Source organism: Aplidium turbinatum, chromosome 12 (genome assembly GCF_918807975.1).
Source record: "Aplidium turbinatum chromosome 12, kaAplTurb1.1, whole genome shotgun sequence".
Lineage (NCBI taxonomy): Eukaryota > Metazoa > Chordata > Ascidiacea > Aplousobranchia > Polyclinidae > Aplidium > Aplidium turbinatum.
Genome location: NC_137483.1, coordinates 25414623 through 25435608, shown reverse-complemented (window position 1 = coordinate 25435608; position 20986 = coordinate 25414623). Strand labels below are relative to the sequence as shown.

The following is a 20986-nucleotide window of genomic DNA, read 5'->3' as shown; positions in this document are numbered from 1 at the left end:
AAGCTTCTTGCAGAGCTTAATCCTAGCAGTTTTGCATACTTGTAGAGGCTTTGAATCACTGACACAGGCCCGGTCACCGAGATTGACAGAGTGAAGTTTCCGATTGTTGAAGTCTTGTTGCCGGGGAATTATTCCATCCGTTAGATGCCGCTGAATGGAGAGCAGTCCTTAACGTGCGTTGCTCAAGCGCACGCCCCAATAGTCGAACCAGCGCCGCTTGATCTTAAAGCTTCTTCGTTCCAGAAGTCACACGCTAACCAATTGAGCTATCGGGGCAATTGAGCAAATGCCATTTGACAACTGAGTTATTTATCTTGCTGACTGCTGAGACTTTTTCGCTGAATTTTCTTTTCCAACACATGATGTATTGCCATGCCATGTATTGCCATGACGATCTTTTCCAACAACAAACAAACATCCTGGCTTCTGTGGGATTCCAAGCTTTTCCATATTGCTACATCCAGAATCTTTGCTTGATCATTATGCGTTTGCAAGTGTTAATGTTTGATTTTTAAGAAGGCTTGTCGATTTCTAGACTTTTTCGCTGAGACTCTCATATCAGTTAATTTCTTTAAATATACAGATGCTGTTGTGAGGTTTTAGAAATCTCTGAAAAAAGCTGTCTTCGAGTGGGATTTCTCCGAATCGGATTCTCCGAAAAGTAGCAGACCACATAATAATTACCAACAATTTATAATGTTCCTTCATCACATTTTCATAGAAAACCAGGTCGGTTTTGCTCGACATATATGGTGGTTAGGGTGAGGCTGGTGCTCCTCAAAAATTAAAAACTTGGACTACCTATGGAAGTACAGCCAAGAAGACACCAATGATTCCCCTACGCAAACTAACAAAATATCATCAATGCAAGCTAAGTGTATGGTAGGCTAATCTTAACAGGTAGAATATAACTTGGTGATTATACTTATCAGTGAATAGGCGTTTTTTTAATTTGTTTTCTTTTCTATTCAAACCTTTCCCTTGAGAAAATCCTGCATACACTACTGCCTGCAGTATTACATTACAATCAAGCACCTAATGAAACTTACACATTACTGGGAATAGCACCTAAACCAGGGATGTCCAACCTGTGGCCCACCTTAGATTTTTGTGCGGCCGCTAGTCATTTTCATTCCAAGTAGTATTTTGAACTTCATGGAGAAAAAGAAAGAAAATGTGAACTTTATAGAAAATGAAGAATGGTTGAATGATTTTTCTTTCTTAATTGACCTCACAGAAATGCTAGCTGAGCTCAATTTGCATTTACAAGAGAAAGGTCAGTTGTGTATTTCAATGTTCGAGCGAATAAGTACCGGTAGCTTTACCAAGAAATTAAAAATTTTCATAGCACAATTGAAAGCTGGCGAAATTGAACATTTTCGTAGTCTATCTGAAAGAGCTCAAGACAGGTTTTTAAGCTATGAAAAGTATGCTAAGTTATGTGAAGATTTGCTTGAACAATTTACAGTCAGATTTTCTGACTTCAAAAAGATTTGAATTAAAATTATTCAGTGACCCATTTTTATTTCAGTGTGATAAAGCACCACCCAAATTCCAACTTGAACTGAGAAGTCGAGAAAGTTAGAAAACTTTCCACAGAAAATACACTCGTCCTTTATTTTATAATAAAAAAATTCATGTAATAAATAATTATATTAAATTAGTTAATTTGTCCAGAAAATTATTGTTTACGTGGGGCAGCACATATTGTTGCAAGCAGTTATTTTTATCCATGAAAAACATCAAAACTACAAGAAAGAAACAGACTGACCGACCAACACATAGCAAACATTCTAAGAATCAAGACAACGTCTTTTAATGCAAAAGTTAATAACCTTTTAGCTGGAAAACAATGTCAAAAATCTCATTGACTTTGTATTGTAGAAATAAATTTTTGTTTCTTTCTATGTCTGTGTTATTTGTTCTTATTTTCAAAGATGAATTAATGGTTTTTAATTGTTTCTTTGTGTACCTATTTTTTCAAATTTAATAGGTCCTGCGGCCCATTGATTTATTTCAAGTGACAATGCAGCCCACTATAATAAAAGGTTGGACATCCCTGACCTAAACGATCGAGCGCCACACTCCTGTAATCTAGAAAAACCTAGTAAGACAAATTCTTGGAAAAATTCATTTAGGCCCTTATTTGGATTTAGTAGGTCTTCCCCCATCTGTTGATCCAGCCAAAGTGCAAGAAACGCTTCTCTGTTGGCAGATTTTCAACTGGAAAAACTTAGCAAGTCATGTGAGTCAGGTATAATGTTCAAGAAAAAAACTTTGATTTCTCAAATTTGTGTTCAACAGACTTACTAGGTTTTTCCAGATTACAGGAGCACAGTGCACTGTACCTAATATCCTGATGTCATAGTGTCCATGATATTAGGTACATAGGCGCCGACTTATCAAAAAACCTTGGGGGACGAGAAAGCTGATGACGTCATAACCATAATGCTATTTTACTCAATTGAAATAGTCTTTGATTAAGCTCAGTGTTTTGTTTATATTGACACCTAGGTCGCAAACCGAATTTATTAGAACCGCTGCTTGAAACGATTAGTTTTACGCATGCAGTACGCCTAGTCGTAAAAAATTTGATATTGTTAGCTCATAATTGAAACAGTTGAAAAACAAGCCGATTCATTTCCTTTTCGTGCGAGTGAATAACAACGATCAAGACAGTGAAGTTATCGAAATAAAACGCAAAAAATCATGATCTCGAGCAGAGTGAAAACCCGCTATCAGTTTTATTAACCTCGTTTCGCTCGATTTACTAATTACTTACCTTCAAAGCATTATCAACGGCGAAGTGTTTTCTCTTCTGTTTTTATCGAAAGTCTTTATAGTCTTTTATTGAATACAGTAGGCCAGGGCTTCCCAAACTGGGGGTCGCGACCCCCAAGGGGTCGTGTAACAAACTTCAGAGGTCGCAGAAAGTAAACCAATTTGCACAAGGCACTGCATATTAACATTTCTGTGCGAGATGCTGTGACAGTTATCAACTTTATTAAGAGTCGCGCACTCATTAGGCTGCCCATATTTTTGAAAATTTACGAGTTCAAATGGAATCGGAGCTAAAAACTCTTATATTGCATTTTGAAGTGAGGCAGCTTTCAAAAGTTAAAGCTTTAAATGGCTAGTCAATTAACGTTGAAAACCGAAATCGTGATTTTTCCAACAGAATAAAATTCAGTCTTGGTCCACCATTTTCGTCCACCATTGACGTCTAGCTTTTGGAATTATGCCAAATATCAGATTTGCTTGAAAAACTAAACGAATTTACTTTGTCCCTCCTAGGAGAAAACATCAATATTTTGCATTGAAATCAAAAAGTGATGTGTTCATCAAAAAGTTGAACATCTGGAAACCAAAATTAAAAAATGATTTATTTGAAATGTTCTCACTTCGCCTACCTTTCCAGCCTAAGCAACATTGAAACCGCCTTGAGACCTGCATTGATAAACACTGAGCCACGCTTGGACTTGCTTTGTGGCTTCGTTGTGATGGTCAGAAATAAATACAACATGAGAACAAACTGAACTGGGTGCTGGTAAACTGTTTTTGGTTTTTGTTCAATCTAAGCTTTTCAATAAATATCACAAATGTATATTTCGCACTGTTCGTCGTTTTAATCGTAAGGGGCCGCAAAACATTTTAAAAGATTAAAAGGGGTTGCGAGCAAAAAAGCTTAGGAAGCCCTGTAGTAGGCTATATGCTCGAGTATAGGTCAAGATGTTCGCAAGTGATTTTCACCTCAAAAAGACAACTTCAACTAAGACGGGACAAGCTGTTGTCTCCAGCTCGGCAGTTTTCAAAATGAACGCACTTATGCTGCGGCAAAATCATTGTCTACCTAGATTACGGATTGTGAAATCGTGTCGGCCTAAGTAAAAGTTTTGAATACGTTATTTGCAGTGATTCAAACTTAATTTTCAAATTTAATGATTTCTTGTCAATTCTAAACTTTATGCATTTGTTGAGCAATATGCAAAGCTCACGAGACAAAACATCGAAGACTGCCTTGATGCAAAGAAGGCCGTTGCTGTGTTTCTCAACCTCACAGGTGTCTATGACACATAATGGAACCAAAGCCCACCTGCAAACTGCTCATCCTGCTCCTGGACAGGCACACGGTCCACATGAAATGGGCGTGTTGCCAATCACCATTACCTGCTCATGTCACATTTGGAGTCAAAATGCGCAAAAATATTTCATCATGCACAGGTTTGCTAAGGCACAGCTCTGGCTGGGGTGCTGGAGTTGACACCTTGCTCATTGCAACCATCGTGTTAGTCTAAGCCAGCACTTCCCAATCTTTCAGGTGTCGTGAGACGCCCAAAGTAGAATAATTGCCTATTCTAGAATTTATTTTCAGATCTAGAATTTCGAATCCTATTCTAGAATCTTCGGCGTAAATTTTTAACCTTTTCTTTTTATTGAGAAAATACACATAACGGTATGAAAAATAAGCTTTACAATACCATCATTTTAACAAGTTCTCAATCGTTCACAACAGTGAACGATTGAGAATCGTTTCACAACAGTTCACAACAGTGATGTACAGTAGAACGTTTATCTCCTTCAGATGCTGCCCTGTCAGCCTTGTTCGGAGTTTTCCAACAGTCAGCCCAGCGCTTGAAAACGATCGCTCTGAAGAAACTGACGTTGCTGGAATGGTCAAATATTTTGCAGCTAAATTGTGCAAAAGTGGGAAGTCTGCTTTGTTGCTTTCCAAACCATCCATAAGCGGTGTGTTTATTTGGATGAATTTTCAGATTCAAAAACGCCAGCATTTCCGCGGAGATTTTTGGCACACGTTTTCTTCTTGCCTTTGTTCTCTCAAAACAACACACGTGGTCACGCGCGCACAAACACGAAAGGGACCTCTGTTAAACACATGCAGAAACGGATTGGTATGCACGACGCACGAGACTTTTTTCAAAAAAAAAAATTTTTTTTATAATTTTTTCCTCTCTCCGTACTATTACTTTCGAATTCAATTACCCAATAAAAAAGCGGTTTTTAGATTCGATTCTGGATGGATTTGAATCGAATCTTAAAATTAAAATAAGGATTCGAAATTCTAGTTTGGGCATCCCTGAGTCGTGACCCCTTGATAACATTTGCCAAGTTGCGGTTACCCCAAGGATAAAATTAGTACGGTTGATCATCCTTCACTACATTTTTGGAGCTAACTAGGCTATTTATTAAAATTGACTTCTACAGGGTGCAGACAAAGTCCTTGGACTGCTTTAAAGTGTAATATTTCTGTAAATAGTGAATAAAATCGCAAAATATTTTAACGATGTATTGCAAAGACAGTAACTAATAACCGTACAAAGTTTTATTCAATATGTTCCTCTCTAGCCTGAATAACACAAGCTGAAAAGCTCAAGTCTACTTCTGAAACTCCTTACCGCTTTACGTAGGGTTTCTTGGGGCATTTTGCCCCATGCTTTTTTGAGAGAGCACTTCAAAGCCTCAACTTAGTCATGGGATGAAGCACAGGCATCTGCATCCAAAATGCACCAAATACAAAAGTCCATTGGATTCAGGTCTAGTGATGAAGGCGACCAAACTTCCTTGCGAAAGAAATAAGGAAAGTAGTTCTGGCACCATTCTTTTCTAGCGCCTAGGCACCACCATTCTTCTTCTAGGGTTTTCTTGGACGTGTGGAATGGCCCACCGTCTTGTTGGAATGTGCAAGGGCAGGAGTCAAACTTGTCTCAATGTACTAATTGGTGTTAACTTTAGCGACTTGTGGAACGAAAATGAGGGGAGGCCTCCAGGTTTTGGAGACAGCGGCCCACACCATGACAGAAGACGGTTTCAGGCGCAAGAAAACTTTTTCATGGTGTCAGGAATGTCTGCAGAAGACTTAGCAAGGATACGATCATTTTGTCGGTTACACACTGCTTCAACATTGAACAATTTTTCATCTGAAAAAATGATCTCTCCTGTGTCCGTACCTGACTTCATTTTGTTCAGATGAATTTTAGCTCGATCGAGTCTCTTTTCTTTTTGGAGGTCTGTGAGGTGTTAGCAAGTTTGCATTTTGATGGGGGGCTTCAGATCTGTTTTAACAATCTTCCTGATCGTCTTTTCATTCACATATATTTTGCCCATGGATCTCTTGGCAATTCAGCGGATTCTGGCTCGAACCGCATTAATGACTTTTGGGGTACGAGAAGTTTGTGGTCTCCAACTTCAAGGGCAATCTTCGGCACTGTTCAGCTCTTTAAACCTGCTAACAGTGTGATAAACTGTTGATTTCGGTGCTTCAAGAAGCTTTATTATCTCTGAATTGGTCTTGCCTGCTCGATGAAGCTCAATGATAGCTGCATGTTTATCACTCATACTTGAAAATAAAGCTAAATTACGATACGGTAAACTAATGACACATTCTGAAAAATAAGATTTGATACTATAAATATGCGGAATGGCCCGTTTCGGTGAGTCCGATTCGGTGAGTCCGATTCGGTTAGTCCGATTCGGTGAGTCCGATCCCTTAACGGGGGATTTTTTCAATTTTTTTTTTAAATTATCGGGTACCATAGCCTAATTATCATTGTCGTTTTAGGGTTAGGGGTTAAGGGTTTGGGTTAGGGGTTAGAAGTTAGTAACTCACCGAATCAGACTCACCGAATCGGACTCACCGAATAGTAGCAGACCCATAAAATTTTTATGATGCAATGATTGAAAATTTGTAAATAAAAAACATTTTACCTATAAATTTTCAGATATTTAGTTTATTTATTTACCGGGTGCGGACAAAGTCCTTGGAGTAAAATTAAATTTTAATCTACTATGTCCTTAAATAGATTTAGTAAGTGTTTGATAGTGCATATTTATGGGTCTGCTACGAATCGGTATAAATATGCACTATCAAACACTTACTAAATCTATTTAAGGACATAGTAGATTAAAATTTAATTTTACTCCAAGGACTTTGTCCGCACCCGGTAAATAAATAAACTAAATATCTGAAAATTCATAGGTAAAATGTTTTTTATTTACAAATTTTCAATCATTGCATCATAAAAATTTTATCAACACAACAATGTTATATTTTAGCTACTAAAAAGTTCGAGTTTCTAAAAAGTTTTGTTTTTTTTTCCACTAAATTAGCTTTTGTATTAAGCTTTTGTATCTGCTTTAAGCGGATCTCTATTGACTTTACGTTAATCAGGGTTTAAAGTGTGGAAATTCTCTTTTTTTCATTTATTTTAGAAGTATCTCGCATCCATTTTATATGGATCATTCTACAGGAGGCCGGCTTAACTGGTCCCAGGCTTAGGCGTATGTCAGCTTGACTGACCCCTTTGTTTGTTGTTAGAATTTAAATACTTTGCCTAAATGTTAAATATTTTCGTGCTTTTTATTGTTGCAACTGTCGGTTGTATGACCTAATAACCTTCATAACTTGCATAGAAATTGTCATTACTACTGCTCGCAGACTAATTTGTTCCTTAGCAACCACATAACATTTTTAGTCATTTTCTAAAGTGAACTGCTGTAAATTTTACTGATATTATACTGTTAATAAGTTGTACTGAAGAGGGTTTAATACCCGAAATCGCGATCTGCAACAGAAGAATTTCAACTTGGACTTTGTCATAAACATTGAATTTCCACGGTTCCACCCAACATTTTCTATTTCTGTTTGAACTACATGTACTTTAAAAGGTTGTCGTTAATATTACTGCATTCAATTTTTTTCATTGAATTAGATCCTTCTGTATCTGCTTTACGCGGATCCTCTATTGACTTTACGTTAATCAGGGTTTAAAGTGTCAAAATTCTCTTTTTTTTCATTTAAAAAGTTCGAATTGCAAAAACCAAAAAGTGTCAGTGAAAAGGCTGTGCTTGTTTCTTGCTCGCTAGATTTGAAATCCTTGGGACAGTCTTTGCAAGAGCACAATGAAGATCATCTTCTGCAACAAGTCTACTCCTGCATTTAGATTTGATAACCAACAAGCTTGAAAAGCCTGGTTAACAAAGGAACAACCAAGCGCAATGCAATCTCAGACAGATCAGGATATGAATCAGCAACTATTGTTGCACAGCTTAGTCGGCTGCATAGCCGAGTGGTGAGAGCCCTGGAACGGCAATCGAAAAGGCGCCGGTTCGACACCACTCAAGAGCATGTGGCTGTGTCTTTGGCAGGACACTTAAAGGCATTCCTGAAGGTGGACACGAAGATTGGCTTCCTTACCTTCCCGTCCACTTAATCTAAATTCTAAATCTTCAACCACCGGGTGTAAGCCTGGATACGACAAACAAACAAACTGACAGCACTGATACACCAGGCTCAATCAGAATAGGAGTTTTTATTCATTATACGTTATATCATATTCTTGCAGGGGGGATGATGGCAGACAAACATTGGCATAAAGTAGGAGGTGCAGGGGTGCGGCGCACCGCCTACTCTTATCGGTATTTTAATTTTTTTTTAAATTTTATTTTTATTACATTTTAACTTTATTATTCAAAATATATCTGTTTTAAATTCACACTAATATAGTTCGTTTCCTTTGCAGAATGCTACAACAACGCCTGAGGTTTAGGGTTCATTAATAACCGTGCAGTGTTGCCATTGGAAAAACGCAACAATTTTGTTAAACTTTGTGAAGATGAAACATTAATAAATAATTATTATCAATCATATTTTCCAATGTGGCAATCCTCATACGATTGTACTTGACATTACCATACACGTCTTGCGAGGACGAACGTTCGTTCAGCACACTCAGACAGATCAAGACGTATTTGAGGTGAACAACGACCTGGGTTTTTTTTTTCGGTCATTTGTCGGTCATTGACCAATTTTTTAGCGAAATGTCCGAAAAAAATAAAGTCAATTCGGTCAAAATGTCCGAAAAAATATATAGTCAATTCGGTCAAAATCTTAGAAAAAGTATGTACGCGCCCAAATCGATTTCAGTGATTGCTAAGACGCTTCTTGCGACACTCTGCGATTTTTTGTCAATCGGAAATACAAGACGTAGACTTAGTGTTTGAACGTTGATCCAATGTCTTATTACATGTGATAACCAGTGTTGTACGCGTCAATGAAATAAATTAACGGCGTCAGCGCGAATTGCCTAAAAACTTTACGGCGTCAAGTACTGCGTAAGCTCATAAAGAAATTGGCGGCGTCAGCGCAAATTTGTAGCACTATTTTAACCAGGGTTTCACAAAACGGAAGATTTCAACCAAGTTTAGGCTAACAATAGCTATAAATAAAGAGCAGGTTTTATGTTTTGAGACTGTATTGTAATTAGCTGCTTTAGCTTATTAGTTATTTCCTTGTAGAAACAAAAGCATTTCAAAACGTTTGTCTGACAATCTGCTGCGTTTGGGACGCATAATGTCCTTTCCAAGTGAAAACATGCGTTCCACAGCAGCGCTGAATGGTATTGGTATGTTGTATTTCAAAATCAAGTCTTGAAAATGTTTACTCGGAAAGGTATCACTGTTCCAAGCGTGCTGTGATGGTTTAGCATATATAAATCTTTTAACGAGGTCCACTCACTGCATCAACATCGCTCATTTCAGGGGCATAGAGCTCTTGAAATAAAGTATATTCAACCACCGCGATGATATTCATTGATTTTTCGTTTTCTCTCTCTGATCCCTCGTTCTCAATACTGCTCGCGATATGAGTGATCCCTATTTGACGAACTTCTTCCGCTCGTATTCCAAGTAGCCATTTCTACCGACGCGAAAGTCGGTAATTCGGATGAGTCGCGCTGACCGGAATACATTGTGAAAGGAGATTTTCCATGAAAACAAAAAATGACGCATAGCACGTGACGCTTATAATCGGCAAAATAATTGACGGCGCTATCATTTCCGTCAACTAAAAAATAAACTGACGGCGCTAGCCTCAGCGTCAACGTCAACGTACAACACTGGTGATAACGCCGGTCGGGTGTTGCAAGGTTAAGTTTCGCTGATGAACGTTGAAGAAACGTTTGTCTGTTGTAACTTTTTTTAGATAAAACACGATAACGCTTCTCAGCGAAAGTTAATGTTGTAGCTAGTCAGGAAGTGCAAATTTTGGTTTGTATCAGCTACTTGAAAGATATTTTCATCATAAAAAATGTCCGAAATAAATAAAAAATGACCAAATTTTTTCAAGTCATTTCGGACATATGACCGAAAAGTTTCAGCAAAAAAAAAACCCCAGACAACGACCCAAACCAGGCTACCTGTGTGTGCTTAACGTACGGTACACAAAGAAAAAGTTTATTGCCTAGACAGAAAAAAACTGATTGCAGAATTTACTGCAAAAAGATTACTTCAAAAAGATATGTTTTGTGGTTAAATTGTTGTATTTTAGTTTGTTTCGCTGTTTTAAGTTTTTTCTTTGGTTGTCATTTGTTTTTATTTGATGTTTATGCATGTGATATGTATTCCGATATAACTGCACCCGCGGAAATTGCTAAAACTCTATGCCTATGCAGACAAACCTCATGGTCTGAATCTGGCTCTCGAACAAGACCATCGATTTAACAAAAATAAAGAAGCATAAGCTGTAAGGAGAAAAAAGCAGGGTCGCAAAGTCGGAAGGATTTTAGCTTGTTTGGAGTTGTTAAAAAAGGGCCAACTCTGACTTGATACAAAATTTTTGTTTGCATTCTTTTTTCAAAATATGAAAATACGATTTTTTGTTCTCTATTACGCTTTTAAACTGCAACAGAAAATAGAAGTTACAAATCGAGGAGTCAGAGTCATAAAATCTTCACCTGACTCCACAACCCTGCAAAAAGTGTGGTCTTTAATTTTATCCTTGCCACTTATTCTTCTCTTTCTTTAATGTTTGTTTCTCATTTTATTTTCTTGTTTTTGTCAACTGAACTCTTTTTTCTTGATAGCTTAGACTATTTTTCTTCTTTGTTAAATCGATGGTTCAATTTTGGTAAAGAGGTCACTTTCAACGGTAAGAGGTCACTTCAACCACAGACATATACAACCAAGCAACCACACGGCATTTAACATAATCCATTAAAATGTTCAATTTTTTAATATTCAATATAGTTCAATTATTGTTCAATATTGTTCAATATAGTTTATGTTCAATTTTAATGGATTATGTTAAATGCCAAATCGATGGTTATGCTATAATGTTTACCATAGTTTGATGACTCCTGGTGAAGAGTAACCAAGCAACTTGTGACCAACACTTTGTTATATTACTGTTTTGAGTTATCTTTTTTATCAAGATTTTTGTTGACTGTTTTGTTAATTATAAATTACATGTTACGATCACCTTTCTTTGTTCACATGATTGATATATTCTTAGTACAGTTCTAGAGAAACAACCTACATACTACATAGGGTCGCTGGGTCACTACCAACCTAGTTAGGCAATGGTGATTGACGAAACACACATGTGTTCAGGGGTTAAAAAAGTTTACATTTCTTGATGAAAAGCTCAGTCCACCTAAGTAACTGATGCGGCAGCAACCACTACAAACCTGCTTTACACCGTATTTTGGCTTGAGGTTACTACGAATTACAAAAAAGTACTTGCACAATGTCATTAAGAGATACTCTTAGTTGTGCCATACTACCACTCTGATTTTTTTTTTGCTGAGACTTTTCGGTCATTTGTCAAAAATGACTTGAAAAAATTCGGTCATTTTTTATTTATTTCGGTCATTTTTTCTGATGAAAATATTTCCTTTCAAGTAGCTGATACAAACCAAAATTTACACTTCCTGACTAGAGCTACAACATTATGTTTTGCTGAGAAACGTTGTTTTTTTTGGACATTTTGACTGAATTGACTATATATTTTTTCGGACATTTTGACTGAATTGACTATATTTTTTTTCGGACATTTTGCTAAAAGATTGATCCATAACCGAAAAAAAATCCAGCTACCGCTGTCACATTTCAATTGTCAATTGACCCTACATCAAACCAGCATCAAACCACATCAAACCTACATCAAGCCCTACAATCAGCAAAACATGTATGCTACACCGCAAACCTTGCATAAAATGTAAGCAAGAGAATTAAAACACTGAACAGATGCTTCAACATGCACTTACTGAAAGAACTTGATTCTTCGTCTTGTGAGTACTGTGGTGTTTCAAGGAGAGGCTTATGATGTAAATGTCTTTGTGGCTCTGAAATTAGTGGAGTACGAAGCAATGGTTGCTTGCGAGTAGGAAACCGAACCTAAATATACTTTTCATCAACTGTTGCTTATCGTCTAATAAAATCTTTCTGTTTCTGTGAACCAACCCAGCAAACTGTCCAGTGTTCACTTGAAGCGGTAAAGTGTCTCGCATATCATTAGTATAAGCCTTGTTACTCACACAACTATATTGTTTCTTGTAGGTTAATTATCTAATCAGTTCTACAGATTTTGCAGGCATTAATAGAAAAATCAATACCAAATTTCAATTTTACCTACAACTTTAGGTAAAGTTGAAGGGAGCAAGTCTTTTAGGCGCAGACAGTTGGTCGCTGGTCAAATAGGTGCGCACACTGTGGCGTCTAGATATTTAGGTGCGGAGCACTATGGTGCCCATTCATTTAGGTTCTATTCCTAGTTAAGTCTGCAGATTGTATCAGCTTGGCAGGTAGGGCATGGCTTTTCACACAAAATGTTATATTGAACAGAAAAATATGTCATGGCTTCCATGCGTGAAGCTGCTTAAACCGGCAATGCTTTTCACACAAAATGTTATATTGAACAGAAAAATATATTGTATTTTAATGCGCGTGTTCGGCATTTATTTGTTGTTAGTCCAGGTTTGCGTTGGCGAAAGCGTTATCAATAAATAATCAAGTTTCCGAACATGACTGAGTTCACTTTTACTGAGTCAAATAATAACTACACTAAACATCAGTAAAAAATATACCGTAGCCTATATTTAAGCAGGTGGTAGGCTTGAGTGAAGAGCAACTTAGTTTTCCGTCAAAACCCGACTAAGTTTAATAACGAGCAAAGTCGCACCATTATGCTTGCAGCTTGTAGCCAGGGTTCATTATGCCCTATAGAAATGTATTCATGTAGTAGAGCGTTGTCTCATACGAACTCGCCACATGACCAATCCATCCCGAGTAAATGTAATTGCGAAAGATAACAGATTAAGTAAGGTTCCATCTGGCTGCAATCTGTGTTCAGGATGCATAGCAAATGTCCCATGGAGATGTGCTAATATCAAGAGTAGTAGAGCATTGTCTCGCACCTCATCTCCACATGCGCAGTCGCGCATTAACAAAACAACATTTTATCTTTTTGTTCAATATAAGATTTTGTGTGAAAAGCATTGCCCTACCTGCCAAGCTGATACAATTTGTAGACTTTACTAGTAATAGCACCTAAATGAACGGGCACCACAGTGCTCCGCACCTAAATATCCAAGCGCCACGGTGTGCGCGCCTATCTGACCGGCGCCTAACTGTCTGCGCCTAAAAGACGTGGACCCAAGTTGAATATGACATCAGCTAATCTATAAAAACAAATTATGGCTTTGCGCCAGTTGGTTAGCGTCAGCGTGAACAATGAAGCTTCAAAATTAAGCAATGCTGGTTTGACTCTCGAGGTGGAGTCTGCTACTATTCGGCGAGTCCAATTTGGCTAGTCCGATTCGGCAAGAGCCCTTCTCGGCGAGTTCCCTATTCGGCAATTTTTTTATTTTATTTTTTTAATTTTCAGGTACCGTAGCCTAATTATCATTGCCGCTTTTACATGGTTTTAATGTCGCTAAACGTTGAAATAAGACCCTAACCCTTACCCCTAACCCTTACCCCTAACCTTTAACCCTAACTCTTACCCTAACCTCTAACCCAAACCCCCAACCCTAACCTTAACCCTTAATACGGCAATGATAATTAGGCTACGGTACCTGATAATTTAAAAAAAAAGTCAAAAAATTGCCAAATAGGGAACTCGCCGAAAAGGACTCTCGCCAAATAGGGCACTCGCCAAATCGGACTATCTGAATCGGATTCGCCGAAACGGGCCATTCCGCTCGAGGTGTGTGCTTACGCGCATTCTGAAGACTGCTTTCCATTCAGCAGCACCTAATGGATTCCCTGGCAACTTTTTAACGTAACTGAAAAATTTCACTCTGTCAATCTCGGTAACCGGTCCTACGTCAAAAGCCTCTAAAAGTAGGCTATGTGAAATTAACAGGAATAACCTATCAAGGCTTTTCAGTCCGAGGATAAAATTAAAATTAAACCAAAAACCTAATCTTACTTTTGGTGCTACTGGCTGAGGGAGTAGTGGTGGTTTAGGCACAGAAAGCCTATTCCTTTGGATGTGCGGTTTAGAAAAGGAGTGAATCTTGTCATACTTTCCATTTTCATTAATCCTCACAGGTTTTGGATGACTTCCAAGTAAGCCGATTGCTTTTGGTCGGTTGCCAAGTAGACCTACAAACATTTAAAACAAATTAGTGTATTTTATACAGTGTATTTCTAACATGAGCTAGTAAACTGAGTTGCAGCAATGATGAACATTTGTGAGACAGATAGTTAAACAAAAAATAGTCTGGGACACGACCAAATGCCACAAGACACAAATGATGCGATTCCTATAAGTATTATAAGACACAAATGACGCAAGACTTGGTTATCTTGTGTCTGTTGTCGTTATGTCAACAGCTGGTCAAAGGTATCGCTTGCAGTGCCAGTGCAAACTTAAATATGTGAATGATGCAATAATTTCACAAGTTGGTGTCATAATATTGTCAAAATTGGTGTTTTATTGCTTATAGCTATAATTATGTAGATTCCAGCTGATGCAATGCAATGGCAAGTTTTATTATCCCATCACTTCCTAGCTAGTGTAGAATGGGGTCAATAATGTAAATTACTGCAGGACATCCGGTCTTATCACCAAGAAAGTATCTTTCCTGTGGTGAGTGGAAACACTACAACAAAAACAATCACTGGACAATTCACTTCAGAAGAATTTACCACCACCCTCCAACTCGTGAAACCGCACAAGTCTTCAAGGTTGTTTAAAGTGCCTCTGACAGGAAAATAAATTCGCTACATTTACCTAAGATACCAAAGCGATAACACTAACAAACTTTCCTGACCAGCAAATCGTAAAAAATATCAACAGGCTACTAAGTTACACGCTTGTAAACTTTCGTTCACTTTCGGCGAATCCGGCACTCATTCAATTGCGAAAATAAAAACGGCAACACCGCTGTGACGTCACCATGGGTGGGAAGGATACTTTCTTTCTCTGTGGTGAGTTGGTAAGGTATGGTACAACTACTGCAAAACGTCAATGTGTGGGGCTCTGTTGGTCTGAAGAATGTGCAAAATGAGAATTACCGAAATGAAAGTCAACTTATTATTACTATCAGGTTTAGATCAAATAGGTTGAGTTTATTTTTATCAAACAACATCTCAATTCAATTGAAATTACAGTTTTTCTACACTCTTGTAGCGTTACAATTTGATAATTTTTATTTGTCCTAATCTGGCTATAGCCATTTCCTATTTGCAGTGTAACAGCAGTATCTCACAAACAGTACCCTTAATTTATGGTTGAGGTAATGCCTGCAAATTGCTGTTTATGTGACAATGGCGTGACAAAGACGTGTGCTATCTTTTCGCGCTTTCAAACAAAACAAGGTGCTGAGAAGAAAATAGTCAAAGTTTTCTTCAAGTTTTCGAAAGTGGGATGGGCCATACAAAACTAATCGTATATGTTCTTTTCACTTCACTGGAGATGATTTTGTTACCCACTACCAACAATCCGATTTGGATCTTCCCAGCAATGAGTGGCGTGTTGGGAACTCTAGGTGATACGTTTGCAACAAGTGCGAGTCCATGCCCCAGCCCATAGAATGTGCATGTTGCCATGAAGTGCCACAGACGAAAGAAATGTTGAAGAAAGACAAGAAAGAAGCATTTAGCTGTGTTACCAATTTGACCGATTTTGAGGCACACATCCTGCAGTTCTGAGTAGGCCTACTTTTTTATGAGGAGCAGGAAGAACTGGAGAAAAAGCAATAAATCGAAAGGAGAAAACGGAGACCCATCAAAAGAGTAAGGAAGTTACATTAGGCTAAAAATACCGTACCCTGCTAAACGCTAAAAAATGCACACTAAAAAAGGTGATTTTATTTCCTTGCAGGCAGTATCAGTAATTAGTCGCTTACAGGCATGTATTGGAGTGAATGCTACAAGGTGATGCTCTCGGAAGCAACAATCGGATTGTGCTGTCGTCATGCATTGTTTGGCGAATCCGAAACAATTTTCCAAGTCCAAAAAAATAAAATGATTGATTGATTGATTGAAGTCCAGATGGCCGTTACACCGAATTTCAATGGCCATCTAAAGGCACATTATGAGAGAGAGAGAGAGAAATTTTATTTATGAATAGTGATGAATGATGATGAATTAAATATGAATGATTATTTGTACAATTTCTTCATTTTTCACTTCAAGTATATTTTAGGTTTTGTAGGAACGTATCCAGTAGAGTTTTATTAAACTGCAAAAAACAATAAATCTTTGAAAAAAGCAACCGCTTGTACCAACTCCGACCAAACTGTGATCCACCAATTACATCTAGAAAGCATTTGTTTTATCCGTCGCTAACGACACCCACCCAGAATGACGTAACACCACCAAAGTCGTTCCAGAGCAGTGAAATATGGAGTTTCGCTAGTGGTGGCACTGTGAAGCAGTCGTTTTGTATCAATTTTGCCCAAACCAGTCGAGCTCCGAGGTTAAGATTAAAAAGTTCGCTAAGCATAATTCTGCGCAAGAAAATGCTTAGAAAAGTTTCTATACTTGGGTCCGACCTGTCAGGAGCACTTTAAGCTTGTACTCCATGCTGGCCCTGCCCTCAAGTTCTGGTTACGTAGATTCCTTTCTTCCTGCTTGCACCACCTCACAATCCCAAAAATCTGAAGAGCTTTGTTAGTTGTGATCCTTAAGCCTCACAAGCCACCAAGAGGACCCAAAGAGTCATCATCTGATATCCCTCCTCAGTGTTCCTTTTAAAATCTTTGAAAGGCTGATGCTGATGATCTATGCTCGCATCAACTCAATCATCAACCCCCACTCCTTTCAAAAGAGCAAGCTGGGTTTCAGTGCAAACATCCACCGTAGTTTCTAGATCTTACAGCTGCCTATGACAGCACAGCTTTACTTGCAAGCTGCTTCGCCTGCTTTCAGACGGACATAAATTATGATAATATGAAACCAAGGAACTTTCAGAAATAATTAATTAAACTACCATTCAACGTTTTATAGGCAGAGAAAACTTTTTCTCAAACCGTAGAAAATTTCATTATCAGATCACCGCTTCAATGCGTGATGGAAATCTACAGATAAATCTGCATCAAGCATTGCAGAGTGCAAAAAACAGTGTTGCAGAACGCGTTTTCGAATATTAAATTTTCATCAGTGCAACTACGTTTATGAACGCAATAACAACGGTTAAATTTAAACTCAATACAATACATTACAAACATTATAAGGACATATTCTCAGTGTTCAATTGAATATTAATAAATCCAGAAACATCAGAAAATCACTTCCCGCATGCAATTCCAGACCGACATTACTCGCTTAAGGTGTTTTTTGTTAAAACAAAATTAAAACATAAATTATGGTCGTACTTGGCAGGGATCGAAGCTTCACCCTCCACCAACAGCAAACCTAGAAGACACCTTGAGCCAAGACATATAAACCCGCTCAGGTTATCTCCAAAAATGGCGACCGAAACTCAGTGAAACCAAAACTGTGGCAGCAGCTTTCCATATGCACAATCGGGAAGTTGAACGTAAGCTACATGTTGAAAAACAATGGAAAACTCTGTCCTTCTGCCCCGAACCAAAAAACCCTGGGGTGGCACTAAACACTTAGACAGATCGCTCACATATCGCCACAATTTGGTGTGGCTGCGCAAGAAACTGCCATCACGCGCTGCACTACTAAGCACATGTCAAGCTCCAGCTGGGGGGGTGAGGGTTAACACTTTGCGTATAGCAGCCTTAGCCTACTCTTCAGCAGAGTACTGTGCGCCTGTTTGGTGCAGCAGTGCTCACTACCACAACATCGACACTGCCATAAGCAGCACCCTGCACAGTGCACACAGTAACCGGATGCCTATGCCTTACACCATTGGACAATCTTTTTACTCTTGCTGCAGTCTTCGAAATTAGCGTCGGCATTCGGCAATTGCCGACGTAGATGCATGAATAGCGCATTAGCGTCGGCAATAGAAATGCCGAAGCCACACGAGCGCTTGTAAAGACCATAAGATTACAAAAAAAACTAATTTTCTTAAGACTACACCAGACTAGGATGTTGATTCAATCGTACTATTGCTGGATGTTTTATTTGGGTTACTTCCTATTTCACCAGCGTTTAGACACGTGCCCAGCTGGGAGAATTAAATCTTTCATAGAAATATCACCCAATTTGCATTGATTTAACGCCAGTACGTGTCCAATTGTTGTAAGCATCTACTCCTTATTGCGCTTCGCTTTCTGTTATCTCGTCCAGCTGATACAGCATCTGATGATACCGATTCTGACTAGTTCTTTATTAAACAGACTTTATGTTGCTCGCTGTGTCCCAATTGTGCCGAAATTATGTTAGCTTATACGTAAATCGAGGCAATCTTCTCGCAGGGAGCTATTAATTTGTTACCGGTAGAGCAATTAACGTTATTTTATGATAATTCGACGTCCCTAGATGTCGAATTAATGTAAAACAAACGTAAATTTCTTATTGGGCATTGTTGTTGCGCAGTGTAACCCGCCGGAAAAATTAAATCGATTTGTGCTGACTCTAATATTGAATCAACTTACATTTAACTTACTTTCTCCCCTCCCCCCGTGAGTTATTCAACGTGAATTACCGTAACAGCGTGCATATCGCGTTGCTCGCTTTATCGCTAATTTTGGTATTATTACATCACAACAAATCAAACAATGCGGTCGTGATAGACTACCGGTACTCTAGACTATTTTTCGCTTCTCGTTTTACATGTTTTGGCATAATCTTTTCGTAAGAAATGTTCACAGCAATTGTTGAAGCAATTTCAACTTTTGCCGTTTGGCCTCGGCAACGGTTTTGCTGAAGTAAAAATATTCTAATTTCGAAGACTGGAGCGGCATCCAACCTGCTGAGCTTCGTCATGAAGATGAAGCTAGGCCACTGTAGGTCAATGGGCACTGGAGCCCAACCATTTTCTTCACTTCAAGGACTGTGTTCCTTCAAACAAGCTCTCTCGTTGACTGAAATCAAGACACTCATTTGTGCCAGCCCCTCAACATCGGATCAACGAAGCTGATGGACAAGAAAACTCTGCAGTTAATTGGGCAGACCATAAATGGAATTCTAAATAGAAGTCAAGTACCACCAGACTCCATTCACTTTGCTGATGTTAAAGCAACTGAGAATTTTGAAGGATGGCTTGGAGTTGGGGAATTTTTCAAGCAGAAGACACAAGATTGCAATCGAAAAACTGGCAAAGGACATTCAGTAGCTGCGGTAATTGGCGAGATCTTAGGTACAGTATAACAAACAGACAGTTGGGAGAAATGAAGTTTTACAAGGTATAAAGACTAAATAAAGTAATTGAGGTGAAGAATGTTCCTTTAACTAACCTGGATTGTGAAGTTTAATTTGCAAAGTTGAACAATTGTTTGAGAGTTTGTGGTAGAACAACATCTGTTCAAACATTGTCACAGAAAAACATAGTAACTACTATTTACTAATGCATATCTGGTCGATGCATATTGTATGAACAAAGATGATGACAAGAAAAGACGAGAATGGAAATGGGCCAGAACCTCAGAAGAAACACAACAGCGAATGATGCAACTCTTACAGGCAATCAGGGATCTGTGGAAAACTTTCCCAGTGTCTTGTTCCCATTGCGTTTTCCATTCTCAGACCTTCCACCGAACGAGAAGTAGCTGAAGATCTTAAGTGTGCTTTTTCAATTTTATCAGCACATGTACTAGTAGCACATGTACACATGTACCAGCACATGTACATTGTACATGTACTAGTAACGAAACAAACTTTTTTATCATCAAAAAGAAAGGCTACCCAACCAGCAGTCACTTCATTCGACCGTATGTAGATTAGTCATTGCAACACTCACAATTAGCCTCATTGATTACAGAACAATCAAAGACAATGCTTGTAACCTACATATGCACTGTAACATTCGCCTGAGAAAACATTTGTTGAGACTACATTTTTATAAAAATGTACCGTATCATACTTATTTACTCTACCCTAGTATTGGTTGATTTGATCTTGATCCTCGGACTGGGAAAGCTTCTTTGAGAGCGTAATCTTGGCTGTTTCACATACTTGTAAAAGCTTTTGAACCCCTGACACAGGCCCGGTTACCAAGATTGACAGAGTAGAGTTTCTAATAGACTTTGTTAAAATGCTGTTGCTGAGAAGTGTAGTAGATGCTTCTGAATTAAGAACAGTCCTGAAATACATTGCTCAAGAGCACACCCAGAGAGTCGAACCAGCACCGCTTGATCATAAGTCAAGCATGGAATCACTGAGCTAATGGGGCAGACAGCAAGTCTATACAACTTATACAGGAAAACAAATTTATACACAGTTGCTGCTGAAAAAAATGCTTATCATTTACATGTCTGCAAGTATGTGAATCACTTTACCTCCCTTATATTCCATGTTTTTTCTTTAAAGACAAGTCACTTTTTCAAAAGGATATAAAACCACATTACAACAATTATTAAATTACAGCTGAAAAAATGATAAATTTGTTAAATAGAGACTATATTTACTATATATTATGAATATAGCTTCTGAGGCTATTTTTCTAGGTTTACTCAAGCAAGACAATGACCTCAATCATGCACTCAGGTATGTTGTTACTTAGTACGTACAGTAGGTTTCAAATATTTTTGCGCAACCATAGAGGCAAGTTCAAAACATAAAACCAGGAAACGCAAAAAGGTGCATTAAGAAAGGGGCAAAACTAAAA

General features: G+C 38.2%; 1 protein-coding gene across 1 annotated transcript in view; it reads right to left on the bottom strand.

Moving 5' to 3' along the window:
- Positions 1-20747, bottom strand: part of LOC145780902 (uncharacterized) — a 47727-nt gene extending 26980 nt beyond the window's left edge. Inside the window, exons 1-3 of the mRNA XM_082592561.1 lie at positions 20658-20747; positions 14225-14400; positions 12060-12189 (exon numbers count right to left, since the gene is read on the bottom strand). Of these exons, the coding sequence (XP_082448687.1) occupies positions 12060-12189; positions 14225-14400; positions 20658-20673 (322 nt within the window). The 5' untranslated portion in view covers positions 20674-20747. The remainder of the gene's footprint in view (positions 1-12059; positions 12190-14224; positions 14401-20657) is intronic.
- Positions 20748-20986: the final 239 nt, after the last annotated feature.